This window comes from Rhea americana, unplaced genomic scaffold, assembly GCF_003343005.1.
Source record: "Rhea americana isolate MKP2758 unplaced genomic scaffold, rheAme1 scaffold_329, whole genome shotgun sequence".
NCBI lineage: Eukaryota > Metazoa > Chordata > Aves > Rheiformes > Rheidae > Rhea > Rhea americana.
The window spans coordinates 567,385-589,885 of record NW_028186456.1 but is presented as its reverse complement, the minus strand read 5'-3'; the positions used below and the strand labels follow the sequence as shown (position 1 = coordinate 589,885).

The 22,501-nt window shown below is 41.1% G+C and overlaps 1 protein-coding gene across 6 annotated transcripts in view; it reads left to right on the top strand.

Moving 5' to 3' along the window:
• The first annotated feature begins 11,892 nt into the window (after window positions 1-11,892).
• Window positions 11,893-22,501, top strand: part of CNKSR2 (connector enhancer of kinase suppressor of Ras 2) — a 224,948-nt gene continuing 214,339 nt past the window's right edge. For 3 of the 6 annotated variants that reach the window (XM_085310881.1, XM_085310880.1, XM_085310885.1), the window contains exon 1: window positions 11,893-12,366. In XM_085310881.1, coding sequence (XP_085167007.1) covers window positions 12,303-12,366 — 64 coding nt within the window. In that variant the 5' untranslated portion in view covers window positions 11,893-12,302. The remainder of the gene's footprint in view (window positions 12,367-22,501) is intronic. The other 3 variants (XM_085310884.1, XM_085310883.1, XM_085310882.1) reach the window with 1 other exon arrangement.

Here is a 22,501-nt window from a genome sequence, read left to right as displayed (position 1 = left end):
TCTGGGCAGAAAGGTCATGATGACAAAGYTGCAAAATTGAAGAATGATATAACTTTCAAAGAACATGAAAAGCCACGTTATTCTAGTCCATGCTAAGCTTCTGCCAAAAATGAGACCGAAACAAACCTCAAGCTACTTGGTATTAATAGTCAGTGACAAAAAATGAAGCTCCTGCTCTCTGTTCATGCAAAACGGTGTTTTGGGGACAGCAACACCACTGAAGTCAGAACACCAGATTCCACCTTCCATAAACTTAGCACTCACTCGTATGGTGCTTTGAARTTAATGGAGTTATTCTAGAGTTAATTGGGTTTATTTCAGAGGAAACTTTGACCCACTAGAATGACTGCTAACACAAAAGGCTTTGGAATCAGGCCTGTATTGCTGGTGAAAGAGATTAACTGACCAAGGAAAAGGACCTTTGAGAAAGAAAGAAGAACAGAGGGCTGATGCAGAGGAATCTTGCCCATTCTTTTGAATTGGCAGCTGTATCGCACAATATGATGGGAATGGGAGGCAATTAGCACCACTCTACACTGGTTCCAACCAAGTATTTCCTCAGTCTCTTGTCACAAAAGGGAAGTGCATAACACAGGGCGAATGAAAGAGAACAATCTAGGTGGTTAATGTAGGTTGCCATCTGGGTTGATGTGGGATCATGGTTACAGAGATCGGACTTAGTTAGCCATATTTGATGCCCAAAATTTATATGTGCAACTTAGCTAAAAACGTAGATCTGGAAAATACATTTTATCACATGTGGCTTAAAATTTTCTCTAATTAAGAGATCACATCAATTCCTTTCTCTAGCTTCTCATAGTGACATGGGATCAATTGATCAAAATAATGTTTATGACCTCAAACCAAGAATAATGCTATTGTCTCTACCCTAAATTCTATAACTTCACTTGTTACTGTGCGCATTTGCAGAGTAGTTGCATTTACAGTACAGTATGCAAGCTCATATAAAGTGCCCCAAATAAAATTCATCCCTAAGACTCTTATATCCTTCAGATATATGCATATTAACAAGCAACGTTTTATCTTTCACATACTGACTCATTTCCTCCTTCAGTAAACGATCACTGTGTAACCCAGTGAGTTTCCCCGTGATTTTTGGCAGCCTAAGGAAGATTTCTTGCATTAAYAGTAAGATAGGTGCCATGGAAGTTGGAATACATTCATGTTGGTTTATACATTTGTGAGAAATTTAGCCTGTAATTATGGGAGATGGTTATGGTAATTTTCTGTAGAGTGCAGAAGGACGTGTCAGATATAAAACCTGCTCAATGTTTTTGCCTTTTTAGCTGTTACTTTTTTCCTTTTTGTACTGAAAGAAAAAATGGACATATGGCAATTTTTCAAATCTATCATACCGAGTTTGTTTTAGATTCATGGCAAGCATGACCAGCATGGAAATACAATTCCTCTTGGTATGAACTATGGACAAGCACCATACTCTTGGTTTTCTAATGAATATTGCATGCTATTGCTTAAGAAATACTGTTTCTGGCTGCCAAATCTCTTTCATCCAAACAAAGTTATGTCATGATCATTCAGGCTCTTCCTTTTGAAATAATCTCTGAAGACTGGAGAGGTACTTGTGCCACCTGCTCCACAGTCTTCACCTGCAAAATTACACAAGCAGTCTTCCTCTGCATATTTCCAAGTATAACTGCTAGTGCACTGCAGCCATAGTCTGGGCCTGAGTACCTGCCGCACAAAGGTGACAGAGCCCTACTTATGCTTCCTAGTACTACATAAAAGTGGTATCACTCCCCAGCTACCCCAGCTCCTAGGTGGATTCAGTCCTGAGGTGAAGAGCTTATCTAAATCTAAGTGTGGATAATGGAGTGGGCGATATGGGACAATGTGGGACTTCACAGGGCAACCCAGGTCCATCAAGGCTTTTGTCCCTCCCAGCAGGGTTAGTTGGCACAGAGTGGGGCCCATGTCAAATGATCAGATGTGGTCAGGGGGCCACAGAGCTCCTGTAATTAGACTGTAGTTAAACTTTCATGTGATCTGAAATGTTCCTCTCTGATAAAAGAACAGAGAGGTTTCTAGCTCTGGGATTATTGTAGACTTCTCATTGCTATTGGATTTTCTAGTAGTTAAAACTGACAGAAAAATTGAGTAGGAGACCTAGTCCACTGCTGCCATATGCCAGCTTAGTTCAGAGCATTGCTGACTTCCAGATTTGACAGATGCAATCCACTGAATTTAGAAATAACCTCAGCTCCAAAGGAAAATGCAAAACTCAAACTGGTTCAAGAGACTGCAGCTGACCTGCAAAGAAAGGAAAAAGATACAAATAAATCACCCTGGTGCTTCCAGATTCTGGTGTGACCTTCAGTACTACTAGTAGACTCATTTCAGACTATCTGCAGGATAATTTAATTCTAAAAAGCCACGAAACCACATTTGCAGAATAGGAATTTTTATCGATGTAATACATTATGCAAGCTCTGATACAAGTTGTGCACAGATGTAAAGCGAGTATGAATTTTGATGCAGTTGCACATTGGGTATGTAGCAGTGTACACTGCAGCAGTGTAAACATTACTAGGTGGTTGTACTACTTACCTATAGCTAAAAAACTGTTTGAACAAATCTGGATAGGCTAGAATCAAGTTCTCCAGTACTGCTTGATGTTATGAGAGGAAAGCTTTCTCTGGAACTCCCTCCTTCCAGAGATTAGAAGAGCCATGGATATTGATGTCATCTGGCTAAAATGCACAGTTCTTCTCTGTCATTGYTTTCCCACAGTAATAACTTTAATAATAATAATTAAGCTAGGTGAGTTATGTGCCTTCTCCTCCTGCCTGTATTGAGCAAGAAGAGAACCAAAGATCAATATTAATTAGATTATGTAGTAGACTCATTTAATTCTCTAAAATGCTCAGGATACTGCAGAGAAGAGCACAATAGAAATGCCTTGGAAGATTAGATTAGATAGGTGTGATATCCAGCTGTCACTGGGATTCGTAGAGTCTTTATTACCAGGATGTTTGGAGGATTCTGAAATGATGCCATGGCTTCCATTTTTGCTGAGCAATTTTTCAAACAACATGAGAGCTTTGCCAAAGTCTCCATTTTGTGACTCCTATTTCCTGATTTCCCCATGCTCAAGCTTGCCAGCCTCAGATAAAACTTCAGGAGAGCACAGGACTGGGGCAGCATTTGTGGTTAGCAATAATCTGTCTGGGTAGGAGGGCGACCAGCTTTCGGGGGGGAAGAATTTAGGGTTCAAGATACAGGCAGCTAACAAATGCAGGAAAATGGTTTTATTCATAGCATGATATTGATGATTTGTCCTCATTCTCCTACTCTGTGAGTCGCAGGCGTGTAGCGGTGCCTTGTGAGAAAGTGAAATGTTGTGATACTTCTAGACAATTATAAACTGCTCCCCTGAGACATTGCTTAGGTCATCTAAGATCACCTCCAGGGTACCCCCGTGTTCTCATTTGGGACTTAGAACACTTCCAGGGCACCTCTGGGTGCTGATTGCCCAAGGGTAGGGATTGGGGACCTGCTGGAAACTGTCTAGGCTCCTGTTCAGCCTCAGTTTCACTGCTACGAGGAATGGGTGCCGTGCGTCTGAGCTCAGTGCTGACACTCAAGTTAGAGTACAGCAGTGTGTAAATGAAGTCCTGGAAAGCACTGACAGAGCCAGTGACATAAATGTAGACTCTGGATTATGCCACAGATCTTTAACAAGGTCTTGGGGTATTTCCAGGTATGTGATGCGTATACTACTTAATGTTCAAATGTTCCCTGATGTAGTTTTGGGCTATGCTAACATCTCCCAGATAATCCCCAAGCATGATTTGGGTGGTAATGTGGCCAGTGACCATTCAAAACAGGCAGGCTGCATGMAGCTACTTGGTTTTGGAGGTTAAGAGTATTTAATACTGTGGACATGAGCCATTGTATACTAGCTGAGACCAGTGCTAGAGAACGAGCCCAGGCACATTTAATTCAGTAGCCTTAGTCCACCAAGAAACAAGAAAAATGGTAACAAAAAAGCTTTTGTTTAACACTTCATCCAAGTGTTTTGTGAGGAGCTTTCTTGATTCTCTAATTAATTAAAGATATTTTGACTCCTTTTCCATAGATTCATTCTTGCTGACTCACTTTAGGTATTTCCAATCTATCTCTTCCAAATTTATCTGTCTTCTTAATTTCTTTTTCTTCTAAAATCTGTCCATGTTTTGGATCTCTTAGATTTAATGATAATATAATCACATTTTCTCCCTTATTCTCTCTCAGTTTCAATACTCTTCCACGATATCTTCAATTCACTGGTTTCTCACTCTTTTTAACATTGTTTTAAACCTCCTCGCTCTCAATTACAACTGTGTCTGTAGATTGATCCATATGTGGATCAATTGTCTTATGCTCATTTTTCCCTGTTTCTTCTGATATTCTCTTCTGATTATTTTACTGCTTCTTGTAGCATATGCCCTTTCTTTCTGGTTCATGCCTTTATATAATGCCACTATTTCACCTTGTTCTATCATTTCTTTCTGTATTAAATTCCCTTTCCTTCATTATTACAATACTTCAACACTAGCAGAGTTCCTTTCTTTGCAAAAATATTCCTCATACTTCCCTTTCATAACTCAAAACTTTTCATCAATCAATACTGTCTTACCTTATATTTCTTATGCATAAATCAGGTCCAGCTATAAATAATAGCACAAAGAGAAAGTTAATGACATGCAATACAGAAAAGTCCAAACTATGACATTGCTGTGGTATCTGACTGCTTTACATATTTAAATAAGTCTAACACACWCTCTACGTTAAGATTGATCTGCAGACATTGATCTGACCATCAGCCTTCCTAAATCCCCTYTGATTTCAGTAGTACACCATATGGATGGACCTTTAGGTCTATGCACTGTCCAAGTATAGCTCTGGGAAAAATGTAGGGATTGGATAGGGCACTTCAGAGGTGTGGGGCCTTAGGTTGCAAATTGCTCATAATTTAAGTATGAAGCTTTGCATAAGTATACAARACCTCATTTAAATTCTAATCACAAGAATATCAAGGCACATCAGAACACATTTAATTGTGGTATAGATATGCTCTTTTATACCAGGAATATTTAAAAATGTTTCACACACATTTTTTTCATTTATCATTTTTTATTTCATGTGAAATATGTTTGAAAATACTAAATGCATCTTAAGGCTGGGAAATCCTGAACTATTTCTGTAACAATAGCTTTTAGAGAAAGTTGTCAGGGATGAAAAATACAGCAAACCTGTCAAATTTCCCTGGCCATTAGTAGGCACACTGTGCCTACCTACTTCACCTAACCAAAACTCTGCAAAAGCTGACTGATGTGAGATGTTTGTAACACTGAAAGATTTATGCTCTTTCATTTATTCAGACTAAATACTCTCCATGCTGTATAGAACTCCCATAGTATGAACGAAAAACATGCTATATTTAAGAGGACATTACTGACTAGGAAGACATATGGCAGAGCTTCCTGAAGTCAGAAATAAAATGTAATACTTGTAATATGGTATGCAATACTTTCTGTACTCCACCAAATTACCAGGGAGACAGATTGTGCTTTTCTGAGTATACTGACAAATGTCCCTTCTCATTATGGTTTTGTCCTTTTCATATTACCATATCATTATTCTTTTTCTTTTGTACTACAGTACGTAATTTAGGTGACTACATTTTCAGGCAATTTTAAGATGTTGTTTTATTTTCAGATTGGCTTAGGAAATGATCACGTATTTATTATTCTTTTGCTGACATAAATTCATCAGTGCAAATATATACCTCAAGGAGAGCCACTCAGTGCATTTAGACAATCCATCTGATCATTTCAAAGGTAATAAAATATTATTTATAACGAGGAATAAATTGTGACATTTTGTTTTAATGAGGTTTTAAGGCTGACTCTTGTTGGCAGCCATTTTACRTTTGTGATGCTAATAATGAGTGGGAACTTCATGTTAACGATTTGTAGCTGTTTGCTTTTATAATCTTTTTTTCTGATAGTTTTAGTGCAGGAACACACCTTCCTCAGGTCTGATATTGTTTCAAGKGGAGTACTGGCGCTGCAGCAGCACGAATGCAGCCTTAGCCCAGCAAGGCGGCCAAACAAATCCGTGGTCTCCTCCAGCTTGTGCCTACAGAAGGAAAACAAGAGGCCCCACATAGTACTCATGCATATTTATTTTCACTAAGGAGCAGAAAGCTCGGTGAGAGCCTCCAGATGGTCTTTCAAGAGGGTGGCTCTCACCCTCAAAAATCCCCTCTGTGCGCAGAGACAAGAACTGTCCCTCCTGGACCGCAGGAAGTATCAGGCTTTCCTCTGGGGCCGGGCTGCCGTGAAGTTGCCCCCAAAACCCATCTTTTCTTTCCGTACCACCAAGCAGGAGCTGGGGCAAGCTACCACGGCAGCCCACCGAGCTTCCAAGCAGATCTTCTGAAATTTGGAACTGAGGAGAAACACGTTTACAGCTCCATGGTTTYGGTCCACGATCATCAAACTGCCGCCTCCAGCCCATAACCAACTTTTGGTTCTTCATCTTGTCATAGGTTCCTCAAAACTGGCGTAACCTGAATAACTACTCCTTTTGCAGTATTTCAGGAATAAACTCTGCAAGCTTATAGCTTCAAARAGGATGTGAGACACTGAGGTGACCGAACCAGGTCTTTTTCTCTGCAAACTCCACATGGTGCACAGACCTGTGTTTGCTCTGGGGCAGTTTCACAAGTTCACACCTAAAAAGCAGATGTGATGATGTCCCACAGCATAGCTGGGCGCAGCCCAGCTTATCCTTAAAATTCCTCCCCAACTTGAGATGTGTGCTCAAAATCCCAGAGCTAAACCTCGTTGGTGTCATCTTCACCTCAGTTGGGAGCAACTGTCAGATACAGAAAGAAATACAGACAAGTTTGTAATACTGACATCAATTTCTATTCCTTCCAGTGACAAAATAAACCAGCGATTTTACTCTATATGGGAGGAAATGAGAACTGGATACAATTTAGTGCAAATAAGACATATAACCAGAGAAAAGATAATTCCCCTCACTGCAGGAAACACTGGACAAAATTCTTTGGCTAGTGTTAAAGTAAGAGGACAAGTCATACGATCAGGATGGTCCCTCCTGATCTTAAAAATCTATTAAGCCTTARTGTTTCCATATAAACCTGGGGAGAGAGGAAGTCTCAGTAGGCAATTACTTGAGCCCACTGTTTAAGAAAGGTGATAGGACTCAAACTGTATACAGAACAATTTCTTTTTTTTTCTTTTTGTCTTTTTAATGAAGAAACCTAATTAAAATGATAGGAATTTCCTCAGGAAATTCTCAGTCTGTTCATTTTGTAAGATCCCTTSTATTATAAAAGGTGTTTGAAGTCCTTGAATTTTTACCCTTTAGCCACCTTTAATCTAATTKCTAATCTCTTAATGGCATTAACAGAGTTCTCAATACTTTAAATTATSAAACATCCTTGAGGATTATGATTTGTATTTCTGATTATACTAAAACAATATCAATTTCACACACACACACACACAAAAAACATATTTATGTCAAATTAAACCATCAGGGAGGAAAGACATATACACAAAGGACAAGACGTGTCTTGGAAATACTATTCTACCATAYTTGTGCTTTCGAGTAGGTTGATGGACATGACTGGTGAGAAATGAAGAAGTAAAAAGATATAGACATAGTCTCAAAATTAAATGCTGTTGTCTTCTTAACCTCCAAATGTCTCCAACCTGTCCTGCCTGAGAGGCTTGCTACCTTTTGCACCTCTTGCTCTGTCTCCCTGGGGAGCACTGCTGCATCTGCCACCACCAGTCCCCCATCCCTCCTCCTCCTCCTCCTCCTCTGCGTGCCTATGGCCCCCTGGCACCACAACAATTTAGTGTTATCCTCCACTGTCATTCCCACTTCTCCTTGGACAACTCCTGCCCTGGCAGGAACAGCAAACCTTGCATTTGGTAGAAATCAGCTCAGACAAGACTGTGAGGGCAAAAARACTCCAGGGAAAAGCAGACAGATGGCAATCCTCCTCAGTAAGGAACAAACCCAATGTCTTTATTCAAGGAGAGTACTTGCTTTACACATTGTCCCAAGAGGTGGAATAAAATATTTTCTATAGTAATMTGGGTACAAGATCCAAACCAGATACTTGCAGTGTGTGTTGAGAACTATGGATGGACAAGGTCAGTTCTTATCAAATAGAGAAAAAAGCCCCCTAATGTATGCCTTGTAAAAATCAGGAATTTATTTCTTATTAGAATACAAGGTTTTTTGACTTGAAATAAATAACATTTTTTTCAGCTTTGTTGTTGTTGTTGTTGTTGTTGTTGTAGTCAAGTGGGCTTATTAGATCCCGATATTAATTACTATTAGTTTTCTGCTTGTTTTCAACACCCTTCCCCTAGAAGGATTTGTTTCTATGGACAGTGCCTGAAACAATATCTTTCAAAAGATGAATTCTTTTCCCTGAGTTCAGGGCAGGATTTCAGCTTATCATTACTAGCATTTTGCATGTTTTTTAGAGACCCTAAAGTAGATGATCTGTGATGTTTCTTGGAAACCTGGGAGTATGCTTGTATCTATYACTTGTAGCCACTATAGAGCCTGGATTCATGTAAATAAAATCRGTGCTTACTCTTACCTTTTGCTTTTTGTTGCTTCCTTCCAGCTAGATAAAAACATAAAATGGAGATAGAAAAAGGGGAGAATTTCTGTTCTCTGCATAAAAATTGAGGGTGTGTAAAGGTTTACTTATCACAGGTGCTCAACATACCAGTGGTGGAGTTCGGATCTAACCCTGCCACCATGACACAGGCTGAGTAGCACTCTGCTCTGGAAACTGTCCTATCGATTAGATAGCCACGAAAAGCATATGAACACTCTTCGCACAATTTGTATTGCAGAAGCAGCCATTATTGCCAGTTATTAAGCAGGACTCTGGGGAGTTTTGGTTTTGGCAGCCTACCATTGCCAAACAAGAGGGCAGCCCCTTCCCCTGTGAGCTTGCAGGCTGCTCCAGGGAGTGCTGTGTGCCCAGACTTATTCCTTGGGGCTGGCACCTGTCCATGTCTATGGATGTGTGGAGAACAGGTCGAAGKAGAAAAGTCTTCTGGGTTCAGGCTTGTACTTCAAGTTTAAACCCATTCCTGTTCTTTCAATTTGTTTTTGCATATTGGATTTTATGTCTACTTTTGCACTTACTACAGAATAAACAGAGTTACCTAATAAAGATATGTAAGTAAATACATATTTAAAATAAAAAAACCCCAGTAATTTTTAATGCATTATATGCACCAGAGTAATTATAAAACAGGAGTTAGGCCATAATTCTGCTGTTTAGCATCTGTGCAGAAGCCTGTCCCATGTATTTTATATAAAAGGCTTGACACATGCAGGTGAGTCTGTAAGATGAGGGCCACAAAACAGGAAGATGAAAACATCAGAAAGTCTTTAGTTAAGACATTTTGGTTGAGACGCTTTAGTTTAAGAAGGTCAGCATGAAAAGTCATTCAGCTCTTCTTTTGACTCCTTATCCTCGAAAGAGAGAACAATAATAAAATCTGGCAGCAATAAGTTTAGAGCAAATTAAAAAAAAAAAAAAAACTTTTATGTAGTACATGTCTTGACTATAGAATTCATTTCTGTAATAGGTCATCAAGTTAAATGCTATGGCTGGATAATTTTATGATTGCTCATAATAGGCCAAATCCTCCTCACTTTAGCCAAGCCAACAGTTTTCAGTGAGACTGAAATAAGAATATTTGCATGAGTAAAGTTGTGGGATATAGCATAGTATTTACAAGAGTGCTACGCTCAATGAAAATAACAATAAAGGTAATTAGATACCATGCTTCAACACATCAGCTGTTTATTGAAGTAAAGCAGTAAGCTTCCTTTTACTGCTCCACAGTTTGTTAAAGTACTATACAGAGGCTTTAAAGGAATAGATACTGACCACTGCTAAAATAATGGACTACAGATGTTTTATTCAGAAACTAGCTCTAGGTACAAATTACTCTGGAAAACTATAGGAATTGTGGTTATTCTGTAATTAGGAACTATAGGACTTTATATAACCTTGTATATACATATTCAGAATTTATTTGCCTTCTCCTCACCCATGAAGAACTTTTCAACACAATGAGAATGGCGTTATAAATTATATGCCAGGTTTCAGTCTGATCTTGGCTGTTTATTTCTAAGCCTTTCAAAATAGTAGTTTCTAATTAAAGTTRTGACACAGCTTTTAACAACTGCCTTGTGTATAAGGATCTCACATACCTTTCAAACCTTTCATAAGGAAAAAAAAAAAAGGTCAACCTTAATTTGCAAGGGCCGCTTATTGTTGCAGTGGCTTTAGGTAATGAAACCTTCTTAGAAGTGAACTGCAGAGTCAGTACACYGGCAGGAACATGGCACAGAAGACGTGTGTCTAGAGCCAAATTCTAGGAGAGGTGCAGCATTGAAATCCCTCTTCTCATTAAAAAGAAGTTTCTATTTCTGATAAACTACAAATAAAACCTTGAAAGTGAGGGTCAGGTGTCAATAACGCTGCTACAGGTGACAGCAGGGACACTCTCCCTGGGTCTCTAGGGGCGGCTGCTGCTACCTCCGTGAGCGCATTATGGCCCTCGCTGCTAGTACTGCATACTCCCACATACCGAAACAGGAGAGCCTGTGTCATTACCATCAGTGCCATCAGTGTTGCTGCTTCAGGGTTGAGGGAAGCCTCTTTTTTTCTCACTTACAGATATTAAATGTCAGCGTCAGCAGCTGGCGTTGTGCAGCCGACGCAATCAGAGGGAACATCTATACAGTCTCTCAGCCTCGGCAGGGGAAGCCGAGGGAATGCAAATGCGAGTGAAACCCTGCATCGGCCAAATTAGAAGCAGGAAAATACCCGTTAGCAGTATTTATCCACAGACTGGAGCTCGGGGAGGACCGCCACCCCCTCAGAGCAGCAACTCTTCGAAGGGGGTCCTGGGAAAACACCTCTTCCTCACCACAGGAGGAACGCCTCTGCTTTCAGCAGGGAGCCGTAGGAACGGACGCTGTGGTGTCGGGTGTGTGGGAATCACCCCCRGGCCAAGTCCTGAGGACCCTGAGGACCATGCAGCCTGGGGACATGCACCAAGGGGAAGATCTGCTCTCCTCGGGGGTGCAGCTCTGGGGACAGACAGAGGGGCTTTACACAGTGCCCTCTCCTCTCCAGCACTGCCCGATTCTTGCCCTGATTCTGCCTTTTTTTTTTCTTTTTTTCCAGTTTTCCTCACCCTGTCGTGCCCTGTTATCCAGCCTGGGAGAAGCAGGCAAGACAGCAGCCTGACATCGAGGCCTCCATCCTGGGCGCCCACCATCCCATCCACCATCCTGGCGGGACCGACCATCCCAGCCCTTCAACACTCTGGCTTTTCTCAAAAAAATTACCTTTCCAACCACTAAGAGATGCTCCTCTGAAAGGGAGGGATAAAATAAAGACCCCCCCCCAACACACACACACACATCCCTCACCAGCGCAGCCGCGCTGGCTTGGCAGCCCCCCCCGCTGCCCCCGCGGACGGGGCGGCCGCCGAGCGCCGCCGCCAGCGGTAGCAGGTGCTCGGCGCTGCCGCCGCCCGCGGTCCCTCCCCGCAGCAGGCACCTTGCGACTCATCCCGCCTCCCGCTTCCCCCCGCCCCGGGCGGCCTTCGGGTGTCGCTTCCCATTGCACTTGGAGATATTTTCGGGTGGCAGGAGCCGCCTCGTCATTTCCGCCGGGAGAAAAAGCCACACGCGCGGCCGTCGCGGCCGGGGACACGCGCGGGAGCCGCCGAGCTGAGCCGCGCCGCCGCCGCCGGGGACCTGCCGGCGGGGCCGGGAGCCGCCGCCGCCGCCCGCCCGCGGCTCTGCGGGGGCGGGAGGCGTCGGAGCGTGCAGCCGCCTCCTCCCCCCTTCCTCCTCCTCCTCCTCTTCCTCCTCCTCCTCCTYCCCTCCGAGCCGGCAACATGAACTGAAATCCCCAGAGACGCACAGAGGCGGCGAGCGAGCGGCACGGCGCGGCGCGGCACGCAGCAGAGCAGAGGCAAACGGGGATTTAGCGGCTTTCTCCTTCCCTCCGCCGGCGGGCTCGGCTCGGCTCGGCTCCGGGGCAGCCTCGCGGCTCGGCGGAGAGCGGCCCCGAGGCGCCCGCCGCGGCACGGCACGGCTCGGCGCAGCACGGCACGGCTCGGCTCGGCACAGCACGGCTCGGCACCGGCTGCCCCCCTGCGCCGCCCCGCGCAGCCCCCATGGCCCTCATTATGGAGCCCGTGAGCAAGTGGTCGCCGAGTCAAGTCGTCGACTGGATGAAAGGTGAGCGGGGCTGCGCCGTGCCCCTCCCGCATCTCCCCTCCGCAGGTGCGGAGAGCTCCGCGGCGCCCTCCGCGACGGCGCCTCGCCGCTCCCCACCCCCCGGCACCGCCATCTCTCCGCGCGTTTTGTCTGGGGCGCGCTTTTTGTGGGCAGGGATGAAGGAGGCCGTCGGTCCGCGCCGTCGGGCCGAGCGGAGCAGTGCCCGGCGCAGCCTGCGCGGGGCCGCGGGGTCCCCGTGGGCCCGCGGGCGCGGAGTGGATCGCGGAGCTGAGCGCGGAGCGGGGGCGGCCACCGACGGCCGGAGGGGCCGGAGGCGCCGGGGTGTGTGGGGGAGCTGCGGGGGCCGGGGCGCGGGCGGGCGCCGCGGTGTGGAGACGGGGCCGGTTTGCCCCCAAAAGCGACGTAAAAGTTGAGGGCTGCAGCTGGCACCAGGGCCGAGCGGGCCGAGCCGGGCCGGGCCGGAGCCTTTTGGGGGGGGGGGGGGGGGGGCGAGCAGCCTTTCCACCCCCGCCCTGCAGAGCCCATGGCCCCGCCGTCAGACGGGTTCCTCGTTCCGGTGCTCCCGCACCAGCTCCTTTCCCTCTTCGGAGGGCACCAAGGCTGGCCAGACTTGGGTCCTTAAATCCTACAGGTCACGACTTAGCGAGCCGTTATTTACATTAACCTGGAAGCGTGTACTGGACTAGCATCTCCTGATACCGCTTCTGCTGGTTCCTCACCTGTCCTCTTCTCCCTTCCCCAAAATAAAGCCCAGTGAGAATAAAAATTAGGCTTTTGGGAATATTTTTGTGTTATTCAGCAGACACAGGTGTGGCTTTAAAATTGTAATTTAAAAAGTTTTTTTTTATTATTACCTCTAACATAGGCTGCAGCTGTGTTTAGAGTAAATCACCATCTAGTATTATGTATCTTTTTATAAAGATAGACTGACCGGATGGATACAACTTTTGAACAACTGCGACATTGTGGGAGTTCCTTACAACATGCTGCATGCTACTAATGTGACGCTTTCACCATCCTTAAAATTTCAGGCATATAGCATATGTTTTCAGTTATTCCATCCTGGCATTTATAGCCATCAAGTTATAATTATGTTTGGTAACATATCGAGTTTTGCTGCTTCTGAAGCACCCTCAATCCATAGAATTAAAAAAAAAGTGATGATTTATCTTGGCAAATGTTAAATAAAAAACTGCAGGTGATCCATACTAAAAGCAAGCTACTTTGCACTTYAGAATGTTTTATTACCATTATTTAACTTTCAACGTTTTTACTTCTAAAAAAAAAATGTGTAGGAGTTATTTCCAATTGATGTTGAGATACTCCTCCATATTTTGGGAATGCAGAAAACTAGTGAATTTGTAGATACTGCATTTTTAAAACCTTTCAAAAATGTAATAAATCAAATATTTTTTAATAAATGACAACTGAAATATGCTACATACTCTCTTTGATATTTTGCATCAATAAGAAATCAATTTTTTAAAAATGACAGGCTTGCTAGATAAAATATAGTATTAAAATTATRAGACTATTTAACTCTTTGTAATTAGAAACCTGCAGATCCACAGACCTGTAGATCTGTTTTTAAAAATAATTATCTGAAGTTTAGGAAAAATAAATTATTGCATTCTCTCCTAAATTTTTGGTTATAAAGCTTTCTTTCGARTGTTTAAACTGTATGTTTTGGTGAGAATGCTTAATTGCTTCTCTGAACTACTTCCATTTTTACTGAGCAAACAGATATATTTTGCTTCAAGCTTCATTTCTTCATTTTGTATTCTGAATTGCAAATGAAACTTCATTTAGAATGACAGGCAAAGAGCTAAAGCACCTGCCTTTGACTAGAACTGTTTGTTCAAGGAGAAACACCTAGATAGCCAATATAGATCCAAAAATTGAGTCTAGAAATCAGTAAGATTAGCAGTCGTATGCAGATCTTGTTCTACCTAATGGATACTAACTTGCAAAGTTTGGAAGGAAGGGCTGTAGCGGATAGAGTAAACTTAATTTTCCTTGCTTATTGTCTGAAGTATTGCAGAACACTGATCTTGAAATCCATTCAAAAAGAAGATTCTTCCACTGCTTTAAATACACTATTTCCCCCAAATTACAGAAAGTCTCAAAAATAGCTGTGTGTTTTAAATTTTAAGRCGTATCCAAGAGAGATAAATGAGTAAAGCATGAATATATGCTTCTTATGAGAACTTTGGAGTGAGTGCATTAGTGATCTTTGCATTAATAGAAGTCAATCCTCATCTACATAAACTACATTAAACTACTAGAATATTTTGCTGAGTTACTGGGGTTGTTTTACTGATTTCTAAATGCTGAACTTGGTTTTAACCTCTTGCTTTAAGTAAGTGCTACATTATGTAATACRTCTGCTAAGAGTACCTCTTTAAAGGCATTCTTCTGAACAAATTTCAATGTTCAAAGCAAAGTCTTTTTTGAAAAAGGAAAATCCTACTGTTTAACATTGTTTACAGTTATCTGAAAGTAAGGGGAAATGAAACACTTTAGATTTTATTGCTCTCAGTGTTTTTGTGATGGTCTTGCTGGTACAACCTGAACATTTGCAATAAATCCCTGTCTGGAATTCTTTATTTAGGTGAAAGAGCCATAACATCAGTAGCATTTTGTTCAGCTCCATGATAAAGAATTGGGCCTAATATTAAACATGTAAGGAATGAAGGTGAGAAAAGCTTTCCAACTTGAAAGTGTTATCTAAAAGTGCCGAGCTTCCAGTTGGATGGCTGGATAAGGAGCAGGCTCAAGACCCATGGGTATTCGTATGAGTAAATAGAGTCTCTCAAATAGATTTTCATTTTTTGTTTGCTTAATATACAGTTGGTTTATGAATCCTTTAATGGTGTAAGGACTCTTAACTCTGCTCATATACAGAGGTGTGTATGGAATTGGTTTGGCAAATAAGTTGCTGTCTAAATTTTTATCCATGAAAATCTATACAATAAGAAGTTCCAGACTAAAGTATCCAATATTAATCAAAAATTTATAATTGAAAATGTTAAGCCCYCCCCAAAGAAACAGAACCTGCACTAGCAGACGAATTTTTGTATATTTTAAAGTGAACCCACCTACAGTGAATTAACTGTCACAGAGCTGAAAAAAACAGCAGTTAGATTAGCTCTTCTCTCACATGGGATTGCATATTGTACGTGGAGGATAAAATGAATATTGAGGTGGATTCAAATTGTGTATTATTTTGCTTTTTTGTATATTTAGCACTAATTTTAAAGGCCCTGCATGGATCAGYGATCTGAAACTATGCCAATCAACTCCTCTGCCTTTCCTTTTGAGGACATATATGGATTCCACTGTGGTGCTGTAAGACATTAGCGTGTTGCATAGGCAATCACCATTGAGCGTCGTGGCTTTCGCTGTCTTATGTGGGGGACCTGTCAGATATGTCTCATTTCTGAGATCCTCTGAAAACTCAAAAGCAAGACACACAATTAAAAATCTCCTGGCATTTGTAAAGTAATTGACTCTATTTTATTTATTCTTTCTGAATTATTTCTAAGGGCTTCAGTTCGATAAGGACTTAACACTTTTAATAATATTCTAGTTTTAGTTCAGTGCCATTCTCAAAATGGCAGTCTGGTTAAAAATGTAGTCCACCTGGAAAAATCTAAATTACTTTATCTAATGAAGCTTAACTATTTGTTTTCCATTTGCTAAATGACACTTCATAAAGTGAATATTTAATGACTGTAATGGCAGGCATTGAAGGAGTTGAAATCTGAGGCATGGAATTGCTCTAAAGGGTTCTAATGCTAAGGAGTGTGGGCTTTTTTTGCCTATCCAAATCCTGTTTACTAGCATTTAGAAGGATATACAGATTTAGAATGACCGAGAAAAGAGAATATGCTAGCAAATTGAAAGCAGAGTGGGAAAACTCCCCATTTAGCTGATTTAATATTGCATGGTTTTAAGAACTGAGATTCTGTCTACTCATCATGAACAGAGATTCATGTGCATTTTCAGAACAATGTAAGTTTGCAACAGTGTCATCCTTGGCTGCTGACAACCATGCTTGAGTTAGTGTAACTGGCAATACATGTTCTTCAAGAAAATGCTAATGTTTGTGGAAATGCTCTGAAAGGAAAGGCTCTAACGCTTAACATTATTTTAATAATAATAATCAAGACATATTGTTATGGGGACCCTTTTACACCTGCCCCTGCTTATGCAGAGCACTGTGACTTTGGTGGCAGGATGTAGATCCTACTGGAGCTCCTGAACTATCAGGTAGCAACAGGGAAGCTCATCAGCAAAGGCACCAAGCCCTCTGCTGCTCTGGGATGTAGCTGATGGGTTTGTGTAGACAACAGTGAGAATGACTGTATTTAGGGTCACTATCAGTCCTACTAGCAAAGCTTTTCTTTTTCTTTTTTTTTTTTCTGGCTTTATCTAAGTCTCTATTACATATTGACTTCAGAAGAGAACCTTTTCTAGGATGCACTGTAGCGCCACAAAAGCATATGAGCATCTGACTTACGGTAGTGATGATGTGCACTTGCACATATGCATATGCCTTACTTCAGGCTTTCACATTTATCTTTTTTTCTCAGTTTTCAATAATTTATTGAGTTAATATGCTCTTTTAAACTACTTTYCTTTCTTTCTTTCTTTCCTTTTTTTTTGGGGGGGGGGGCAGATGCCTTAACAAGTGTGAGAATTAGAAGTAATGTGCAAATGACAGAGTTGTCTCTAGGAAACAAAACCTGGATATTTAATAAGTAAGAATAAAAATGCTTTTATTCCAAAACTTTTTTCCCTTGAGAAGATTATGTAGATGGCTGACGAGCTGCAGAGTAGTCATCAACTTGACTAGTCACCGTTAAGTGCCATGTATGCTATAGACTGGGTATTTTACATTTTTKTTCAGCACTAAAACATTTTTTTCCAAGAAAAGTAAACCAAAATTCTGTACTATCAGAGAATACGTATAGTACTCCTTTAGATTTTAAGTGATGCCATTAAATTGAGTTATGAGTCTTACTGTTATACCTAGCAAGAAAAGCTATGGGTAAAAAAATATGAAATAGGACCATATTTTGGGCTTAACTATGGTGAACTCCTGAAAATCTTTTTCATTTATAGCTCATTATTATTCCACCTGTAACAGAGCAATAAGAATTTCAGGAAGACATAGTGAGGATTTTTTTGGAGGGAGGGGTTTGTACAAAGACTGGTAGTCAAGAGTCAAAGTGTACTATTCCAAACCTTTGTTTTAAAGACTCCAATTTCAAGACCATCATATAAGCAGCACCGTAAGACATCTCTCTTTAACTTATTTATTTTTTTCTGTGAATCTGTCTCAGTTTTGTGATGTACTTGTGTGACMTCAGGAATTTTAATAGTATCAATAGCCACCCCATTAGTTACAGTTATCTGTTTTGGAGCATCCAGTTTCTGATTAAGTACTTTGGTAGCACTGCTTATCAGCAGAGAAAAAAACCTGAAGTTGAAACTCAAATGTGACAATGCCTAACAACTCTGTTGTTGCCATAGCAAAGGCAATATCATAAGCAGCCACTCTGCACATAATTCATACAGCCAAATTTTAAACATAACATGAAAATTCATTCCTAAATTAATAATCTTTAAGGGAGGGAGCTTTCCTTGATGAGGTGGTCTTGTTCACTACCAAAATTAACAGGCTAGTTGTGAACCTCTTTAATGCTGCCCCTTTACACCTTTCTTTTGTTTGAACATATTGTTCTGTTTCTGAAACATCTGTTAGTTTAAATATGGCCTCACAATATGTTTTCTCAAGTGTTTTTTTTTTTTTTTTTTTTTGCAACATTTCAATGAAGTTCCATATTCTGATCTTATTCAGATTTATTTGCACACTGCAGAATTAAACCAAGCAGTTTACAAATGCCTCTTCTGGTTAATGGTTGTCAAGAATTTTTTTTCAAAGCAGAGGTATAAACCAGATCACTTTTCAGATGAGAGTTTTGAAATATATATATATATATATATATATATATATATATATATGTATGTATGTGTATATATATATATATATATATTTATACATACACACTTAGAATCCTTGCTGCTAGTTGTCTTTTAGTGCTCTGATAATAAACCAGGAACTTTTATTTTTTAAAATCCAAATTGACAAATGGTCCAGCCTTTCTGTCTGATCCTCAGAAGTGTAGGTAACCATTCAGTCTCAGTAAAGTTAATGTAGGATTTGACTGTACTGCATTTATCAGATCCAAGTAGTAGTATTTGTTACTGATTTCAAAAGGATTAGGACAAACTTGTTTTTTGAGAAAATTCTTTGTGCTTGCATTCAAAGATATGCAACAAGGAGAAAGTTTGTTCTTCAGATTTCTATTCTATGTGGTTGTTGTTTCTTTTGCAAGAGGTTACCATTTCGTAATTAGGTCAGAAGATAACCATACTGATGATCACTATTAGCAAATGCTTATCCTTTAGCAGAATAAACTAGTTTTAGAATTCTACTTCCAAATAAAGCAAAATTATACTAATATCCTACTTACTACTAAAATAGTTTATTTAATGAAACATGGTGCAGTTTAGAAGCTGAATAGTTGTCAAGACAAATGCTGTAGAATAAGGATTCCTGAATATTAAAAATATATCATTCCGGAAGGGCCATGTAGGGAAACTATGAAATATCACTGTTTCTTYATTCCTCTCTTCCATCTTTTCAGATGCATCTTCTTTTTCTAAAAAGATGAAGTATGGAGATGGAAATCAGTTGTATTTTTCAAAAAGGAAATGTTTTGGGGCCCTACCTTTGGCCCCCGAGGTATTCAAAATGTATAGAGAAGCAACTACCACACRAACCTAATTGCAGCACTGAGCGGGGAGCCCAGTTGTAGGACAGCTGGCCTGAGCAGGRCGCTCACTCTGAGATATGAAACAGGTGACTGTGCAGCAGCAAGGCTCCGCTTCTCCTGGTAATACTCTTTCCCTGCAAGCAAAGGATGAGGTGCTGGGAGGCACCAGTGATCTGATCTGTTGTTGTACCCACGACCCGGAGCGCTATGCAAATGTACGCTCATGCATACCTTCCTCCCTCACCGTAGATGAGGATTAGAAAACACCCAGAAGAAAAAGGGAACTTTTCCTGGAGGTTTCCGGTGCAGGTTATTTTGCAGCAAATTCTCCACTGGCTGTATATCAACTCATTTTAATGTATTGGAGGATTGAAAACTTAGCCCTTTTTGTTGTGCTTAGCTGCCAAATAACATTATCTTTGAGAAAATAGTTGTGTTTGTGGACATGATCTTGCAGGGTATTCAGCATTTCCTTTTCCTTTTTTTTTTTTTTCCCCCACAAGTAGAAATTTAGGGCACTTGGTACCTCGGATGAAGTGTTTAGGAGAGTAATTTTAAAGTGTTTGGCCTTACATATTTAACATCTGCTACCATACCATATGGTGGGAATTTCCAAGTAAACTGTTAATTAATATATGAGCATACCAGAGTAAGCTGTAATTAAACTGTATTCAACTGAAATACATTATTTTAATATAGTGGGATGTGAAGTGCTGTAGTTCTGTATTATACCTCTTCTGTTCTATAAAGAAGAGGGCAAAAACTTGCTGAGAATAAATTGAGTCTTTAAATTAAATGTTAAAATAGATTTTTTAAATAAATGGTTTAAGACTCACATCAAGTATCCATTGATTTAAATGGAAAAGGACCTTCTGCTTGGTAGTGATGAATTTTTAGGTTGTGAGTGCTGCAGAAACCCTGCTCATAAGGTTTTACCAGARTCTGGATTGGCACGTGGGGACACCATATTTCCATCTGGGAAAGCCAGGGCAGAAACCACCGCAGATGTGCTGCATGGGCACTCGCTGCACGTGCAGTTGAACTRTGCAAGCGTGTGAGCCATTTTCATGTAACTACAGATGACAGGCTGATGGGTCCTSATGAATCCCAGAAATGGCCAAAATCACCTTGGGGAGAAAAAAAAATGCAGTCAGGTGTGTTGTAGCCATGTGGGTTTTAAATAGGARGTCAGTCTCTGGAGACTGGGTGGCACTGGCTGGATCATGCCTATGCTGTTCAGGCTGGTGTTCCCTGAGGAACAAGCTCATCCAGTGTGAGCAGGCTGAAATGGTACGGAGGAGTGTTGTGGTGGGAGCTAACGGCGTGTGTCAGCTGGAGGTTGGTACTGGGACCTCTTTGGCCCCCCAAGAAGGGGACCTCTTTGGCCCTCTTCTGGGTAACAGGATAGACATATGCATGGATCCTGCTAAGATGTCCACTAGGTTCCCTTGAAAGGGCTCTTACCTCCCACAGAGCATGGTCTTTAGCAGTGCAGAAGTTTGTAATAATCCTGGTTTTGTTAAACTTTTTATAAAAATTTATATTTAGTTTGGCCAGATCCACCAGTTGCCCATAGATACAGCTGGAAATGACCTATTTTAAAAGAGGATCTTCTTCTCCAACCTCCCCTCCTTTTCTCTTTTCCTTCTCTCCTGATAATCTTCATGCCAGTAAAAAGGTGAAAAAAATATTCCGCTGCACAGTGTGGCCAGGTAAATATAGGTGGGACATTTAATGCTGTGCGAGTATTGCACTAGGTGGCATTCTTTCCTCTAAGTCAACATAGAAACCTTGCATAGGAATTGAAAGCGAGCGTAATGTTTTCAGGGAGACGTGAACCTGAAATCTCAACCCCCAGGTGTGGTTGCTGAAGGCCCACTGGCATTCTTCAAAGGTGTAGGAAAGCTAACACTAGGGCCCCGATTAAATCCCATTTGAAAAATTAAAATCTGCGTAACTGGATTCATTTCATTGGTATGTGACTGGCATGCGCCTTCCTTACTTTCTTTAATTGCTGCATAGTTTCCTTCATTGCTTTTACACAGCTGATATTTTGGCTAGCTTTCCTGTGACTGGTTAAGGCAGGGTGCAGTGCTGGCTCTTGTTTTGTTTCAGATTTTCAAGAAATAGTGGTGCAGGTGCTTGTTGCATGCAAACCAGAAGTTGCCCTCTGAAGAAATAACTTAGACTGTGTACAGTCAGCTCTTGCACACATACATTTTGCTTTGGGTAAACCCGTTAAAAACCAAACAAAGAGCGAATCTTTTCTTAGTCTGAGTGAGCTGCAGGATCCAAAAATACCCCTTGTGTACGAAGCGCTGGCTGACTGCTAGATGACTTATTACTCCCTTATTGTCACGGGTAAAGCTCTGGCTCTCTTTCTCCAGCTCTCTTAAGAGACCAGGCATGGTGCTTTTTTTTTTTTTTTTTAACTTGTGTTAGAGCTGATCTAAAAAAATTGCAGATCTGTTAGTGTGCTTTTATTTTTGTAGTCTGCTTGCTTTTTTGTTTCCAAAACTGTCTGCAATTGCACCATGATGAAGTAGTCATTACTGCTTTTCAGAGAGGTGTTTATTGCCGTGTTCAAATATTGTGGTCTTCCTGTTGATTTAATCTAAAATGCAAAGACTTACTGTTTCTTAAATCTGTCTTTGTGCCTTGTAGTCTTGAATGTTGTGCCCCACAAGTCCTTTTGAAAAGTCACTGTGATCAGTAATTTCACTGTTGTGTACTAGKCTTTCAGATCAGACATATTTTTCATTACTTTAGCCATTATTTTAAACTATATGGATCTTAGCTATTTAATGCAGTCTATGGTCAAAAGCCTATTTCTGGAGCCCTGATAATTGAGTCCAAGAGCACGGTGTAGTGTGAATAATTTGTCATGCTCTGTGTGTGGATTTGAGAGAGAAAGAGAGAGAGAAAGAGAGAGGTTACGCCTGGAAGCATAATCATTGCACACAAGAAATTTCCATTTAAGTGCCAACGTGAACACTGAAGGAAGGAGGACAGTTTATCGTAAGAAAAATATAAAAAAAAATTACATATAAGACAGAGCTCCTGGATAGCAAAGTCTTTTTTTWAAAAAAAGGACCAAATACTGCATAGCTTTCAAAACATTGTTTTAAATGTCTGATTTAGCAAATTACATTACTAGCATAGCTTTTGAATGCATGCATGAATTATCGGGGAGCTACCCTAAGCAACTCTAGAAAGTAAGATGCTTATACATAAAACTTCTGTGTTCCTACAATTAACACGTTCCCTTGTGTTCCTTTTTTTTTTTTTTT